This window comes from Panicum hallii, chromosome 2, assembly GCF_002211085.1.
Source record: "Panicum hallii strain FIL2 chromosome 2, PHallii_v3.1, whole genome shotgun sequence".
Taxonomy (NCBI): Eukaryota; Viridiplantae; Streptophyta; class Magnoliopsida; order Poales; family Poaceae; genus Panicum; species Panicum hallii.
The window spans coordinates 47,421,323-47,437,339 of record NC_038043.1 but is presented as its reverse complement, the minus strand read 5'-3'; the positions used below and the strand labels follow the sequence as shown (position 1 = coordinate 47,437,339).

Here is a 16,017-nt window from a genome sequence, read left to right as displayed (position 1 = left end):
ACAGCCTTTTGGCGGATAGATAGATGCTTCTGGCTGTACAGCCACCAGACAAGGAGCACTTCTCAAATCAACCGAAACCAAACTTCTTTGCCTTCCCTAGTTCGGGGAGGAAGCATTGGTCGGATACAACAACTAATAGACCATGGTGTTTGTGTGTATGTATATAAAGATAAAGCTACACAGGTCTGATGTTAGAGTAGGTAGGAGTAAAGGAGAAAGCATGCTGCATGCATGGTCCTTGTTGCTTATGTAAAGATAGTATGGAAAGAGCATTGTTGATTGATTGATTGATTGATTAATTAATTAAACAATTGACGGCCATAGGAAGCAAAAAGTGCTTATTCATTTTGATCTTTTCTTTGAATTATTTTGTGAAAGAAAAATCACACACTGCTCCCTCTTGTTCTTTTTTGCCTCATCAAAAAACTGTCCAAGAGAACATAGCCAGGATGCCCAAAGTTATCATCGAAGCCGCCAGGAGATGTTAGCAGGCTTGAGAAATAAATAACGTTAGGCCCAGCGAGTACAAAGTGATGGGCTCTACACCTCACGCACGCAGCAGATAAAGTTTACGCGATGTTGTTTGCGTCCAACCAGCGCACGCGGCAAGTACCCGGTCGCGCATACGTACTCCAATCTTGTCAGGCTAGACCTCCCGGTACCTTCCATTCCGACCAATCGTTTTTCTCTCCCTGAAGGGTGAAGGCTAGCTCTCACTAGTCTTGTTCTCTTATGCAACTTTCTAAGCACGTGTTTAGTTACTTGAGACCTCAGAGCTCATAAACCTCTCACATGGAGAGATTTATAATAAATCTAAATAAATGTTTGGTTGTATGGGTTTATAATAAACTTCTATAGTAGCAAAAGATCTTTACACTCTTCATTAATATTTTAAGGAGGCTGAATTGATAGGATTATGGAGGGATAGGGTTTGAAAAGTGCTATTTTTCTGATGAATCCATAGGAAATAAGCCTCGTAAGCATCACTTAAAGAGTCTTACGGGCTTATGGAGAAGCTTATAATAAGCCTCACTTTTAAACTAGGTGTTTGGATAGAATGTGATTTATTTGAAGCTTATTAGGTGGAGTTTATTATAAATTTAATAAATCTTAAGTAACCAAACACCTTTAAGTTGGACGAAGTGGGGAGCTGGTGGTGTTGCCGATTGCCGACCGACATCGTTGCGTTTATCATGCAACACTATGTGTAGGAGACAGGAACAGAATGGTGCACGCGCATGTATTTATACACGTGTGTTACAAACTCCGTTAAGGGTACGGGTGATGTTGGACGAAGTGGGCCATGATTAGCAACGATTATCTTTGTGATTGAGTTGGGGATACGAAGATTCCGCAAAACCACCAATGAAATCCGAAGGAGTCTGGCGGATGGTGAAGGGAAAAAGATGAGCTGTACGTAGCAGTTACAGCTCCCACCGTGAATCATTGATGAACGCATCCACTCTTTGTAACTTTCACTATGCGATTAATGTGCAGGTACATATTTGTTTTCTATCCTCACGAAGCATATATAAATAATAGAAAAGAAACTCTATTTTATGGTCTCAAACGATTTACATTGTCCGCTTGACCCGATAAACAATATTTTGGCTCTATTATTAACTCCAAATTATTTCAATTGGCACAACGAACTTAAGTTTTAAGTCCAAATTTTGTGGCATGATATGAAAGATATCATATCCTAGGTTATAAAAATAGTTGTGACTCAAAAAAAAGGTTAGAAAAATAGTTCAGAATTTTTATACTTATTTTCATGTAATTATGATCTCCATGTTTAATTTAGAATTTTTGTGCTCCTAACATATGAAGATAATAATGAAAATTTCTTGATGTATTTTTGAAGCATATGTTATAATGCCCTCTATCATCACACAAAATTCGAAACTAAAACTTGACTTGTGTATAAAGAAAAAAATACAAATATCATTGGGTGCATATAGACTAATTGAAATTGTTTAGTGGAGCAAATTGAGTCAAGATTTTGTTCAGAGTTGAACGGATAGAGTTGATACAATTATCTTCTATCAAAGTTGCCAATTCGAGAAGAGCCATACGTGTCGTCTTCTATTTTTTTACCGAGTCATTGGTTTTGTTGTTTCGCAAATATTTAGAAGTTTCTAAGCTGCTCACTTACTACTGCATGCAATAGGCAGATCTTGGAGAGCGGTGCGAAAATATTTTGCAACATGCGGGACTACAAGCAAATCTTGGAGAACTGAGAAGAGCGATGCCAAAATCTTGGCAGAGCAATGATCCCAATGCCTTCCATTCCCAACACAGGTCTCTCTTCACCGTCTTCATTTTCTCATGCAACAACTCTACTATAATTCTATAAATCAGAAGGAACAAGAAAAGCAACTAACCTCTCTTTCATCCTTATTCTTCACCTTGTCTTTCTATTGTTTTGATTTTGCAAGCCTACATAGAGCATGTAGTTGCGGCTCATACAAATGGTGGACACATATATATATGGAATAAAAAATCAGAAGGAACAAGAGAACCAAATCAGGCGTTAATTTGGTGCGCAGTGCCCTGGTCCAGTCCAGACTCCAGAGGGAGTGAGCCTGTGTGACTAGTGATGAAAAGACGCATCTCCCATATGGCCATATCCTAGCAAAAGCTGATGCAAAGATACGAGCGGCACGTGTGCAAAGACAAATGCTCTTCATTTGAACAGTTGATTGATCGTCATGTAAAAAAGAAAAATGATTGTTTTTTTCTAAATCTCTTTTCCGAATTAGTTTCTGTATATTTTTCCATGCCTTGTTCCATACTTCGGTCCGTCTAAAAAAACAAGCTTAAGAGCTAAGATAAGAGATAAAAAAAACTCAGATTTGTTTTCTTATTTCGTTTGATATACTCCATTGTGTCCATGTATACAAACTCGGACCGAATGACTGAAAAAAGTAGTGCTCGTGCTCGTGCTAGTGAGAAGCCTGAACAAGCTGGCCAGTCACAGAGAAGAGGAAAACCATGGATCCCCACCGCATGGACGTACCGATCGATCGGTCGATCTGAGTGTATGTATATGGGTGAAAGGCTGACGTGATCAATCAATCCTCCTCCGTCGCCTTCCCTTCACACTGATCCCAAACTAACCGCGTCCATGTTCAGACCAGGACATGAAAGCGAGCTTGATTAGCTGCAAAGCATCCTGCATCACGGCCAGATCCATCATCTCCCTGGCACCACACAGATCAGCACCGCACGCACGTACGGCGTCCGTGTCCTTGCAGCGCACACGTGTGATGCTGGTACATACGGCAGCAACACTTCAACCAAGCGCACACGTGTGGTACCCCTCCCTTGTTCTTTTTTTTTTCCTTTTCTTTTTGAGAGAAGAGAGAGAGGGGACGATCGTGTGCTTCTATAAATAGCAGCCAGAAAAAGCAGCAGCCACCGAGTCATCGCCCAATAGCAAGTAGAGTAGGCGCCGGCTCATCGGCGCGCCGTGCCCTGCCCTGGGTAGCCGATGGCCTCCCCGAGGAGTTGGCCACTCCGTTTCGTGGTTGCTCTCGTGCTTGCCATGGTCGTCGTGGCCGTCCACGCGGCGAGGGTGGCGCCCTGCCACGGCGCCTGCTTGGCGCCGGCGGTGAAGGCCACGGATGCGGTGACCATGCTCGTGGCGAGGCTCCCCACCGGGTCTAGCTCCCGTGGTCCGGGGCACTGAGATAAAAAAAAATGCTTGGGATTTTTCTGCACACGACAGACGACACGACGAGTCGAGCACTCGAGCGTTTGGGGACTGTACTGTACATAGGTGCCAAAGATTTTTGTTTGCTTCATCTGTAATGATTCATTGTATAAATTAGAACACAGCATAATCATGCTTATGAAGGAGCATGACATAAGAAATACATGCTCTCCTCCCATGCCTGTAATGAATGAGAAGATATCTACCAGACAAAAATGATATCTTGCCAACTTTTGCTTCACCTGAAAGCATTTCTTAACAACTATCAATAAAGTTGTGATGGTAAAGCCTGAAGGAGGCCGGTGATCAGCGGAGCTTCAGTTGTCTCCTTGCAGTTGCAGAGGTCATCCCCAGTGGCACTACACCCTTTGATGCATCCGCTTATTGTAAATGAACTGTGGCGTCAAAGCAAAATTCTTTTCCCGGTTCAAATGCTGCTTCAAGTTCTTCATAGCTTTGATGAACTTTCAGATTCTTCGATGCAGTCAGGCCCTCCTGTAATATAGCAGTGAGAATCAGGTAAACATGTTAGGCTAAAATTGCCATGACTGGACATCTGATTGAATACATGTCTAAACGCTGTAGCTTGGTGTTTAATAAAAGGTCTATCTGTAATAAATTTTCCCCAACGATATATCCAATGTAAGATTGCTGGCTCTAAGAAGTTGTAATAAAATTGCTGTCATTGAAAAAAAACGTAATAAAGAATGGCTGCATGAAGATGAGAAATGGCTACAATAGTAGGGATAGTAAGATGCTAATTGAGTTGCCTTTTATCCTGCAAAAAATCACGACAGAAACTACCCTTGAGTAACACGGCATAATACTGAACCTCCTATAAAATATCCTCAAGGAAGCATAACCAACTATTTCACATTTACATTCAGCGAGTTATGGAATAATAGTTACCTTTTGAACATACTCAACAATGGAACAATTTATAATTTTCTTGATGGTTTCTTTCTTCACTTTTGATGGCCCAATTAAGTGTAGAGCGACTTCTTTCGGTATCTTCAGCACCACAAGAGTAATTAGTAAGTTAGAACAACCTTGACCTATGTGCAAATGGGTTCAGGCAGATATAAACTGAAAGGATAACTTTTGAATGGGAACTTACATCTGGAGTTTTCCCTGAATGATTCAGGTAGCACCATGTGGAAGACAATGTCAACAAAGGTAGGCAGTGTTAGGTTCCTATAGCCAATTTAAACAACGCAAAGTATAATATACAAACAACAAGACATTAAAATGACATATTGAAATCATATATTTTAAGTACATCTCAGGTAAATTCAGAATTTGCAGTATGTGAGTACAAATCACATGAGCCCAGTTGCAGGCAAAATTATATGAAATTGCCAAATGATGGACAGAAATCAGGGTTTGTCATAAGAGTAAACCTCCTTTCATCCGTCGAAAGCCAGGAAGGGGTTGTGCAGCGGCAACCTTCTTTGTGAAAACTTCTTCAAAGATAGAATCTGTCATTGTACCAGATACATTTACTTGTATCTGCGTTTTTTAAGAAAGATAATGGAAAGATAAAATCAAGAAGAGATGGTAAAATAGCTAGGATTTTTTTTACACCTTTTATACATTACTGACAGTAACATGCTAGCTAACCTTTATCAGACCATCCTCTTTAGCACATACAGAAACACAGAAGTCTTTGAATGATATTGACGACTGCATCAGGTTTTCTGTAACTGATAATTTAAATGAATGACTAATAAGTCAATGCTCTAGGATTTTCAGAACATACACAGTTTTATGGAATTGATGAGAGAAATAGCAGTACATTGTACTGGAGATGCTGCCTTAAGCGAACCACAGTCTTTCCGGTTGATTCTGCAAGAGATATTATATAAACAATTCAAAATATTCATTAGCATTATGGACAAGATATCACTTCCATGATACAATGCAGCATGAGATTAGGCCGACTGTCACTGATATGATCATTGCTAAATGCTAAGTCATCCCTAACTACAGTTTTAAGGCAAAAAAGAACAAATGTATACGTTAAAAGAAAAGGCAGCAAGGCACTAGAAACAACCTACCGTTGTGAAGGTTGTTTGTTTAACACCATTGAAGGAGCTACAGATCGTAGTTTATGAGAAAACTGACACTGAAGTCGCATCCCTCTGGCACATATATGTTTGGTTATCTGCAGGACAACCCGCGTATTCAGATTGTAATTGCAAGATATGAGCTAAAGTAGGAAAAGCAATACTAGGAGATGAAAATATAGGTGATGCAAGACTGAATTATTCCCTCCTTCAGTAATCTCCTCAAGCAAATTGCCATACATAAATTACTTTGCAACAATGTTTGCCAAGTCTGAACGTGTTTTAGGCTTGTATAAGCCTTTCATTGGTGGCGAATAAAATGACAACAGTACTGCTTTTCGAATTTCTTCATACCAAATTTTGGGGAATGACTCGAGAAAGTCGGGACTCAGCTAAACTCCTTGAGTTCTTGTATACATGTTTCCCCAAGCAAAATAATCAATGAAGACTGAACCCTAATTGCCCGAGCAGTAACAGGAAACGTAGTGCCTAACCGAAAAATAAAGCTTGCCTGCAGAGCAGACCATGGTATGCACAAAAGTATCTTAGCGTAATCTGAACCATTCTAGCAGAATTGCCTAGGAAGTGCTACTGCAACCGAGATTATCCTTGCAATTGCAAACACGCAGGGGAAGCTCCCGCCTCAGGAGGCAGCATCCAATCGAGGGCGTCTCTCACCTTGGGGTTGGGGCTGACGAGGGCCATGGCCGCCGGCGTAGCAAGGGAGCTCCTGAGGGGAGTGGATAACTCCATTGCTCCTCTTTGGAAGTCGCAGGTTCGTGGCGGCAGCAGCAGGAAGCGGCAACCACCAACTTCAGAGCTTCCCCTTCCCAGCTCTGGGGCAGTCCGTACGATTGGGAATCGGACGGTTGATATAGAGCCAAGAGAGGAGATGTCTCGCTCCTTGTTCCATCCCAGCCGTTGGTTTCATACAGTACGGAGGAAATGGCTCCGTGACCGGCTTCAGTTTTTCCACGGCGGCGATGGCGGCGGCGGCGGCGGAGGCGGGGGCGTTCGAGGAGATGCTGCGGGTGGTGGAGGCGTGCGCGGTGCGCATCAGGTGGCGCCTCCGCCCGGGCTCCAAGCGCCGCCTCCTCAACGGTTAGTGCTCACTCACGTGCTCTCAGTTTTCATCTCTGTTTCTAGGATTTGCTGTTGACAAGAGTCCCATTTCTTAATCCGTCAGTTCCATGCTGCCTTGCTAGTCTTCTGCTAAAATTGTATTTTTGATTGATGAAATTTAACCTCGCCCAACTGCAGAAGCCAATTCATCCACTATACGGCTATACCATTACATGATCCATCTTGGTTTAAGGCTTTATAGCTAACCTTCTGTTTGTACCACTGTAGTTGTAGGACACTTGATCAGTAGTTGCAAGAGGTTAAAGGTTTGATGAAAATATTCTTGTTGTAGATTACATAGTATTATGTGAGGAGAGTTAACGGTGTCATATTACAGATATCCTCTTTCTCTGCACTGGGTTGCGGCCTGTGGTACTGGTGGACTATGGTGGCACAATGCCTCAGCTACAAGAGAATCTTTGCAGCCTGCTGCATCATGCCCGGCAGGTAATTTCACGATTCCTATGTATTAAGTATTTAAATTCTCTGTACTAGTTTAACACAAAGAATCAGGTATTGCATATAAAAACAGTTTCTCTGTTAATTCTCATTTTCTCACTGATGATAAATGATTGCTGGTGATAACAATGCCATATGTACTGTTATTTGCTTGCAAGTCATATTAGGACATTCCATTTCCACTTTCTGTATGTTGAAGTTCCATGCATATGCGAATTTACCTTGAGCCACCAGGCAAGCCCTTCTTCCATGGAAGGCTGCATCCTTGTGCCAACAGATGTACGTTTTATGGATCTCAATAGTGACTAGAAGTTGTTATATTGCTCTGCCATTTAACAGTTATATTTAGGACAAATGTCTTCAACGATGGTCTTTAATTTCTTTTGCTTAAATACCCTCTATCTATTAATATTATTTTATGGTGCACTTTTGACTTGTGATATGGTTCGGTTTCCAACTGTTTTCAGGAACAATCTACTATCTGTACTGGAGGTTATTTGGATTACATCTATATATTCATCTGCATCAGTTCATCCTCTGTTTAAAAAAGCGATGCTAGGCAAGCATCGCCTCGCCTATCACCTAGGAGTTTTTTTAGTAGTTTTTGTGCCTAAGTGGTTTAGGACTTGATCTAGGTATGAAACTGAAATAAATTAAAAATGGTGGAAGATGAATTGTGGTCGTAGAAATCATGGGTGCATTAGAAAGCCAAATTCTTTGTGTAATATGGCATATTCATTTTGTTTAAAAAGGCACTACTCCAACTGAGCAGAAAAAATACAACCGCCTAGGCGCTAGGTGGAGCATGACCGCCTGCCTAGCGCCTAGTGCTTTTTGAAACATTTCAGCCATTTTAATATTATGCTTGACTTGCAGGAAACAAGCATATTGAATCCACTTCGAGTAATGGTTATTAATGATATGCTTTACTTGATCCATGTTAAAGGACTTGCTGAACATGCATCGCCAAAAGAAAGGTCACAGCACCAGCTAGCTTTCGTGGACCTAGAGAAAAGCTGTTGCAGAGTATTTACCTTCTCATATCATACTTTTCTAGTTTTGTCTACTGTGGTGAATCTATCATGCTTCTTATTACTGAAAAGTTGTTTTTATGCAGCTGCTTACAAACATAGAAGCGAATGACACTGTGCTGGAGCTTGTATCTATCCAAGATCGATTTTCAGTCAAATACCCTGTTGATGCAGCTGTAGATGTGCCTGTCATTCAACCTGGAATAACAAAGCAAATGTCAGGACTTCCAGAGAGAACTATTGATGCAGAGTGCACTGACAATCACGTTGACGACAGGACCTTACTGGTGGATGATCTGAGTTCCTTCCTCAAGACCGCCCAAATTGCCTTGCCCTCTCTGAATGGGTAATTTCTGGTTTGTGTGTCATCAAAACTGTAACCATGGAATTCATAGTCCAACAATACCATTATTTGAACACTTGGAAGCAAAAAAACATTTGCACAGCAACTGAATAAAACATGGCACCTTTATTCATCTTGCTGGTTCTGTTATCTAAAGAAGTGTCTGTGCCATTCTTATGTATGCTATATTGCATAAACTGGCATTTGATGTTCCCTCTCTGAATGACATGTTTTGTGTTTCAATGTCTGCAGATGGCTTTTAGATTATCCAGTAACATATTTATTCCGCAATGGAAGTGCTGAGGCGGCTATACAGAATCTCTCCAAGCACTCTCTGCATATCTACCGAGTATATGTGTGTGGAAGTTATCAATCAGGTGCAAAACAATCAGAAGAGGAACTGATGAGGTAAAATGCACTGTAAACTTTTGCTAATGTGACATGCTTGTGTTTACACCTTCCTTATTTCATGAGTAAAACAAATACTTTTGTAACCTGAAATTCCCATAGGTGTGTGCTATCATTGTATATGTGTATGTATTGTTTCTTTCCTAATCCTTGTGGCATCCTTTAATGCAACTGTGCCCAGCAGCACCTTTTTTGGTCCTTCAGAGTTCGGAGTGCAATTTTACATGTGATCTTGTAAACTAACTGCTATATGGTTGCCAGTTTTTCAGTTCCTTGTGGCCTGAGCACGAAACGTCGTGAAGAGCCATGGGCCAAATCATTTATAGCTCGCATGAGTGAGAAGCTCAGGCCATGCAGCCAAGTCTGGACATCCGTGAGATTAGAAGTTGAGGTTTTCCATAGCCAATCGCAGGTCATTGTGTTATAGTTGGCCAGGGTGCACTTTTACGGCAGGAAATCTTCTAAAACGGATCAGCGACGTATCAGAAGCGCCGCCACCCTGGTCCCTTGATCGGGTGCTGACTTGCTGCAGCTCAAGGTTTTCTGTGCTCACATCCATGAGAGTTTCTCTGTACCATGAACCATTGAGCTTTTTGTACAAACATCCATGAGTGGTATATTGTGCTCGAGTTTTTTGTTTGAAATTTCAACGTGAATGGAAAACAAGTGGCAGAAACGTGAAAAATATTGAACGCTCTACAAGATACTCCCTCCATCAGATAGCAGTTATTCTAGGAATTCTAGGGAAAATTAAATAACCTTATTTGCTCTTATTTAAAGCCATATTCGGCACTTTGATTACGGCATGTACATGCACATACTAGATGGGATAGATGGGAATTTTTGGGAGTAAATTATGGATCATAGAATGACTCGTACAGTAACTGCTGAGATTTCATGGAAAGTGGCCGGGACGTTGTAGAGTTTAGTTTTATCCACTCATTATTCATCTGTAAGTTCTACTACTATTTAATTGCTGGTTTTATCTTTGTATATTGTGGCAAAGAAGATACTCTCTTTTACTGCACCGAAAAGAGTCCCATTTCGCCCGAAACCAAAGCGGTATCGGTGGCTATAAGAGAACTAATGTTAGCTGGAGCTGACGCTGGCCAGATAATACTAGTACATCACATCGTCTCCAGTCTACCGAAGAACTCAATATGTTCAGGTTTGTGTCTTTGGATTTTTTAGAGTCATAGGATTCAAGGATTTCCTGGCGTCTCTCGTCTGGGCTATTAGCGCCCCAGCCCATAATGACATGTGAGCCAATCCGATGGTCTGGCGGCCCAAATATTTTTTCTTCACGCGGCCCTTCGCGGCCTCACCCTCCAGAGCAAAATGGCGAGGAACGACGGGCCTGCGGCCTGCCGGTTAGGAATTCTCCCCCTAGCGCCGCCCCCGCCCCTGTTCATCTCGAGCGACCCCCCGCCGACATCGTCGCCTACGGGCTACGGCCGTGTGCTGTGCGCCGCGGAGGAAGGAGAGGTGGTGACGGCCCCCGTCAACAGCCAGAGGAAGCAAAGCATCCACATGTCGAGTACTGCAAAAGCGATGGCAAACAAGTTGTGGAAGAAGCCACCAGCGCTGAAAGGTGCGTTCTTTATTTGACGAACCGTTTGCTTAATTTTCTCTGGATCTGTGTATTTTACCAAATTATCCCATCGTCTTGCAAGTTAACACCTAACACCCGTCTGTTTACTCTTTAAATCCACTTTTTCCTTGGAGTCAAACCCACATTACATCACTTAAATTGTACTACATGTTTTTGTGTAACAGAAATAAATTCCAGGAGGACAGAAATTTAAATAATAAGCAAAAACGAAGAGAAAACCGATGCGTAATGCGGTAGCGAAACAGTTAGTTTGCTTTTCTTCGCTCAATGCTATCCGGACTATTAATTGAACTAGTATTTTTTTTCACGTAGCCACCTTGGTTAAGACGAACTCTTATATAATAATAAATATATGTATGTTTGTGCTGACAACAGAGCCAGAATTTAGATTCGGCACGTTCAAGTTCAGTATCAAGGCGTACCCAAGGTCTTCAGATCGATTGAATTGTTACATGTGTGGACTGGAAGACCATCTCGAGCACTTCTGCCCTTACAACTGCATCTTTGGAGGTTTGACTGATTTTTGCAGAGGAGAATGCTATCCTAGATAGGAATGTAAGTTATATATATTTTAGGTTGTTGGGTTGATTTAAAAGTTGATAAAATAAACGAGAATGATATTCTACGTAAATAATTTAGAAGGAGAAATAAATTAGAGTGGCATGACATCGTAATTAATTAGCTGATTAAAAAATACTATTAGATACCTATTTACACCCTTAGTCCTGGATGAATTACCTCCAGGGCTCATGCCAAGTTCACGCGACGCTTCGTACCCGTGAGCAACCTGCCACCAGGCTTCACTTTGTTGGACTTTCAGGAGCTCTTAGCTCCATTTGGGCCGCTGCCGATGTGGGATGTTTCAAGGTTTAGGAATGGCATCTGTGGCTGCAGTTCTCAAATCCGCCTGAGATTCGGTGTTCGAGAAACGTTCAGATGCAGATAGGGCAATCAACGAGCTCAATGGGCTATGAGGCTGGTGGCTGTAAACTTAAGAGTTGACTGGGCTTATCCTTCTTTAGTGTAGCTGAAGATCAAACTCTCGCATGCTCCTAAGTCTTCGCTGGGAAGACTATTTCAAATAAGGGTTTATGTTTTGCAATAAAAAAAGCTGTGTGCCTTACGAGCATGTTTTTCTTCTTCTCCTTCTTCTTTAAGCCTTATTTATATGAGCATGTTGGCTAGTATTTTGTTTTCATAGCACTCAGATGAGAGCACATTCTGAGTTCCTTTTTTTAGTTGTTTCTTATATTATAGTAAAAAGGGTTTGTTTTTAGTTAAATGACAAACTTTTATGTAAAAGATCTATTGAATTTGGAAACATCCATGTATCGGCAAAGTACCCAGCCCCACAAAACGTAGTATGCTAATAGCTCAGATAACTATAATAATATAATAATTGAACAACACGAGGAGCTTGTTCGGTTTGAAGAAGTCTGGATAAATGTGCTCGTGCGTTGCTATGAATAAAAATTGTATAAGTATCGAATAGGTATAGCTTCTCGCGCGTTAATTTGTAGGGGTTTACGTAATCGAATCGTGGACGAAGGGCTGGTCCGACTCGCAATGGAATGGGCCAACCCACGTATTGGTGATAGAAATTGAACCAAACTAAAAATTAAGGTGAAAATATTACGCGCGTTAGAAATTCGGTTCGAAGAAGATTGAAAAGGACCGGAGGAGGTTGGAAAACATTTAAACCCCTACAAGTTAAAATTCATCTCCTTCCTCTCCAATCCCCCTCGACCTCCTTGGAAAAGGGATTAACCAGGCTGCCAAATCAAAAACCAACACCAGCTCACCCACACACACACACGGGATAACCGTGGATCAACAGTAGTTTAAACAAGGGTAAGCCCAATCAACTCGCAGCTTACGCTCATCGAATTCATGGCACTCGAGCGCCTCGATGGCGTCATCAGCATGCTCACGGTGGTGGAAGATGATACAACCATATCCCTTGCAGGCCCCAGAGCTGCACATTGCTTCATGCCACATCTGCAGCGGCACAGCACGTTAGTTACCCGCAATTTGGCAATCGAGGCACATCATCATCATCAGAAAAAAAAAATCAGTTTAGTTTCGAAATGGGATGGCTATGGTCTCAGGTTATTTATTGGCCCAAACTTTAGGCCCAGCTGAAAGATCTCGAGACTCGAGTCGGGGTCGGGTATGAACCCGACTCCGGCCCGTGTAGCGGCTCTCTCCGTCGTCTTCGTCTCTTCGGCTTCAAGAAAGAAAATAAAAGCGGAAGGCACCGTCTCTTATAGCGGCGGCGACCGGTGAGACACCAAAGGCGTAGATCACTGTCGCGGATCGAAGAAGAGGAGGACCGACATGGCGGTAAGCATCCCCTTCAACTGCTGCGATTCGCCTTCGGTTACTAGTATTTGACGCATCTCTGTGGGGATTTCCGCAGTGGCAGCAGGCGATGGGATCTCACGCCGCGGGCGGGAGCCAGGCGCCACCGGCGGCGGCGGGAGGAGGCGAGACGCAGCGGACTCAGTAAGTTTGTCGATTTATGTTTCGGTGCTTGGTTCAGATCGCGGCTTGCGTCAGGTTGCCCCTTCCTCGTGTGAAGACGGGGGGAAGTTTTTGCGGTGAGACTTTTGTGAGTGAGGATGATTTGGGCACAGAAGCGGAATTTTCATCTTAAGGCTTAAACCATCGCTCGAGTAGAACCTTTTGGTGTTTTCCACGATGAAATCCTGTTTGAGAAAAAAAATTAGGGTTTTGTCGATTGGGACCTTGTGGATTTTTGCGGATTAGGGTTAGAGATTCTTGATGCTGTTCGTAACTCTGCATTGAGATGTTTGCAGTCGTCGGTCAGAATGTTTATGAATTTCTCTGCAAACTGCTTGGATTCGGCCTCTGCCGTCCTAGATGTTGATTAGCTCGTTGGGGTTACTTGTTACTCTCTATCTATGAATTTCTATGCAAACTGCTTGAATTTGGCCTCTATCATAGTAGAAATTGATTAGCTCTGTGGGGTTACTTGTTATTTTACATGTGGTTGAGTGTATTTAACAGATCTGACAAAATAAATTGGAATGCCAGAGGATTTGAAAATTGAGGGATTTGTTAGTATGTGGGCAGTGTTTTTTTCTTTTCTTTTTTTCCTCTCTGTTCTTATGTCCAGTTATCGATCCAACATATGAATTGGCAAATAAGGGTTCGTGTGTTTATGAAATAGCAGCATCTTTTAAGTTTTGTTCCTTTATGGGGTTGCTTGGTATGTATGCTTTTGGTGAAGTGTAAAACAATATTCTTACAGTATGCTATGCCTTCATCAGTCTAAATCCCTGATTAGATGCCTATATATTTCTAACGGCTTCTCTGTTATGGTAATATGGCTGGCATTAATTGTGTGCTTGCTATTTTTAGAACGCCTCCACTTTCCAAGCTTCCTTGTAGTGTGTCGTTTCCATTGAACTCTTCTATATAGTTCTATTGTGGTGTTTGCTTTTGATAAGGTTATCAATTCACGTGATTTACTTCTGCCATTGTTTGACATCAACAGGTATCCATATGTGACTGGTACTTCTGTCATTGCCTTGAAGTACAAGGATGGTGTGATCATGGCATGTGATACTGGAGGTTAGTCACAGTTCTTCTGTACAGACAAATACCATTATTACAATGGGAAACTTAGTCTTATCTTCCATTTGCAGCCTCCTATGGGTCAACTTTGAGATACAAGAGTGTGGAACGCATTAAGGCAGTTGGCAAGCATAGCCTCATTGGAGCAAGCGGAGAGTTCAGTGATTTCCAGGAGATTTTGCGCTATCTCGATGAACTAACGTAAGTTCCATCTAATGTGGATATATATGGAACTTCATAATGATTATATAGTGAACTCATGTTTTTGTTTGTATGTAATGCTATGGAAATCTGAATCTCTTCATTCACCCTTTCTTTTCAGTTTGTCAGATCATATGTGGGATGATGGGAACTCTTTGGGCCCGAAAGAGATCCACAGTTATTTGACAAGGGTAATGTACAACAGACGCAACAAGTTTGATCCTCTGTGGAACTCCCTTGTCCTTGGCGGAGTTAAAAAGGGCCCAAAGGGCGATGAGAAGTATCTTGGGATGGTATGATCTGTTTTCAAATGAATTGTATTAGTATCTTCTTATTCACTGGCCTTGATTTGTCAACATCTTACACCTAATTCTTGACCTGTGCAGGTTAACATGATTGGTACCCACTTTGAGGAAAACCATGTTGCTACTGGGTTTGGAAATCATCTGGCGATCCCCATACTCAGGGCTGAATGGCGCGAGGATATGACTTTTGAAGAAGCTGTTAAGCTGGTTGAGAAGTGTTTGCTGGTCTTGCTGTACCGTGATAGGTCATCTATCAACAAATTCCAGGTATGAACCCATTAATATTGGTTAGTGTGCTTAGTTTGCTGAACCTGTGAACATTCACAAAAATTCAGTGCATAATTACAGGTTGCCCTAACATGTACTTGAATGACAGATTGCCAAGATCACAACTGAAGGATCAACCATCTACCCACCATACTCCTTGAAGACCTACTGGGGCTTCTCTCATTTTGAAAACCCAGCCCAGGGTGCAGTAGGGTCATGGTAGATTTATGCTGCTCACATGTTGCATATCAATCGTGCCATGAACTTAGGGGGAAGCAATATATGTGCCTTTGGCAATGCTTTCAGCCCTTGTGAATGTTTGTTCTGAACATCACTGAAACTTCGCATTTGCTTTGTATGACGTGACAGTTGTGATTCAGAGAGTTTAATTCTTGTGAACGTTAAAATGTGGATGTGGATTTAAATGGTTGCGATTTCTGGTTCCTGTGCTGAAATGCTAAACCAATAGGGCGATTTTGGCACAGTACTGGCACTACCTGTTTCACCAAGGCTTTTCACTGAGTTTGCCAACAGAAGAGGGATGTCTGCCTACTTAGCTGCAGCAGTCACGGACCCGGTGCGCGGTATCGGTAGGATGCCCAGCGTGTCGAGGTGACTGGTGAGTGTGAGTCCGCTCACGCAGTTCGCCAGGCTTCTCTTCTGTTCACGGCTTAACGCTAAATGGTTTTTCCTTGCTGCTTTGATGCCATTGCCAGGCTTCACTGCTCCTGGCTTAACGCAACTAGTTTTTCCTTGCAATCGTGATGCCATTGCCAGGCTTCTCTTCTGTTCCCGGATTAACGCAAGTAGTTTTCCCTTGCTGCAGTGATGCCATATCCATTAGCCCATTAGTTAGTGCCAAGCTTCTCTTCTGATCACGGATTAACG

General features: G+C 42.2%; 4 protein-coding genes across 6 annotated transcripts; 3 read left to right on the top strand and 1 right to left on the bottom strand.

Moving 5' to 3' along the window:
- Positions 1-3,758: 3,758 nt before the first annotated feature.
- LOC112883325 lies at positions 3,759-6,616 on the bottom strand. 2 transcript variants are annotated; one of them, XM_025948606.1, is made up of 8 exons: positions 6,460-6,616; positions 5,773-5,879; positions 5,511-5,560; positions 5,336-5,418; positions 5,116-5,224; positions 4,833-4,867; positions 4,625-4,726; positions 3,759-4,210 (listed from the first exon to the last, which is right to left on the bottom strand). In XM_025948606.1, the coding sequence occupies exons 1-8, from the start codon at positions 6,532-6,534 to the stop codon at positions 4,097-4,099; spliced, it is 675 nt and encodes a 224-aa protein (XP_025804391.1). In that variant the 5' UTR covers positions 6,535-6,616; the 3' UTR covers positions 3,759-4,096. The 2 variants fall into 2 exon arrangements, with proteins under 2 accessions (XP_025804391.1, XP_025804392.1); XM_025948607.1 differs by having other exon boundaries at positions 4,833-4,846.
- Positions 6,617-6,618: 2 nt separating this feature from the next.
- On the top strand, positions 6,619-9,831 carry LOC112883324. Its single transcript, XM_025948604.1, has 6 exons — positions 6,619-6,882; positions 7,241-7,350; positions 8,239-8,388; positions 8,480-8,739; positions 8,989-9,144; positions 9,406-9,831. Exons 1-6 carry the CDS (start codon positions 6,765-6,767, stop codon positions 9,569-9,571), a joined length of 960 nt encoding a protein of 319 aa, XP_025804389.1. The 5' UTR covers positions 6,619-6,764; the 3' UTR covers positions 9,572-9,831.
- Positions 9,832-10,482: 651 nt separating this feature from the next.
- Positions 10,483-11,758, top strand: LOC112881166. Its single transcript, XM_025945861.1, has 3 exons — positions 10,483-10,735; positions 11,132-11,266; positions 11,501-11,758. The coding sequence occupies exons 1-3, from the start codon at positions 10,483-10,485 to the stop codon at positions 11,536-11,538; spliced, it is 426 nt and encodes a 141-aa protein (XP_025801646.1). The 3' UTR covers positions 11,539-11,758.
- A 1,182-nt stretch (positions 11,759-12,940) lies between these two features.
- LOC112879374 (proteasome subunit beta type-4) lies at positions 12,941-15,567 on the top strand. Of its 2 annotated transcripts, none has more exons than XM_025943611.1 (7): positions 12,941-13,099; positions 13,176-13,261; positions 14,277-14,353; positions 14,428-14,557; positions 14,679-14,850; positions 14,944-15,129; positions 15,239-15,567. In XM_025943611.1, exons 1-7 carry the CDS (start codon positions 13,094-13,096, stop codon positions 15,350-15,352), a joined length of 771 nt encoding a protein of 256 aa, XP_025799396.1. In that variant the 5' UTR covers positions 12,941-13,093; the 3' UTR covers positions 15,353-15,567. The 2 variants fall into 2 exon arrangements, with proteins under 2 accessions (XP_025799396.1, XP_025799397.1); XM_025943612.1 differs by having other exon boundaries at positions 15,211-15,346.
- The last annotated feature ends 450 nt before the right edge of the window (positions 15,568-16,017 follow it).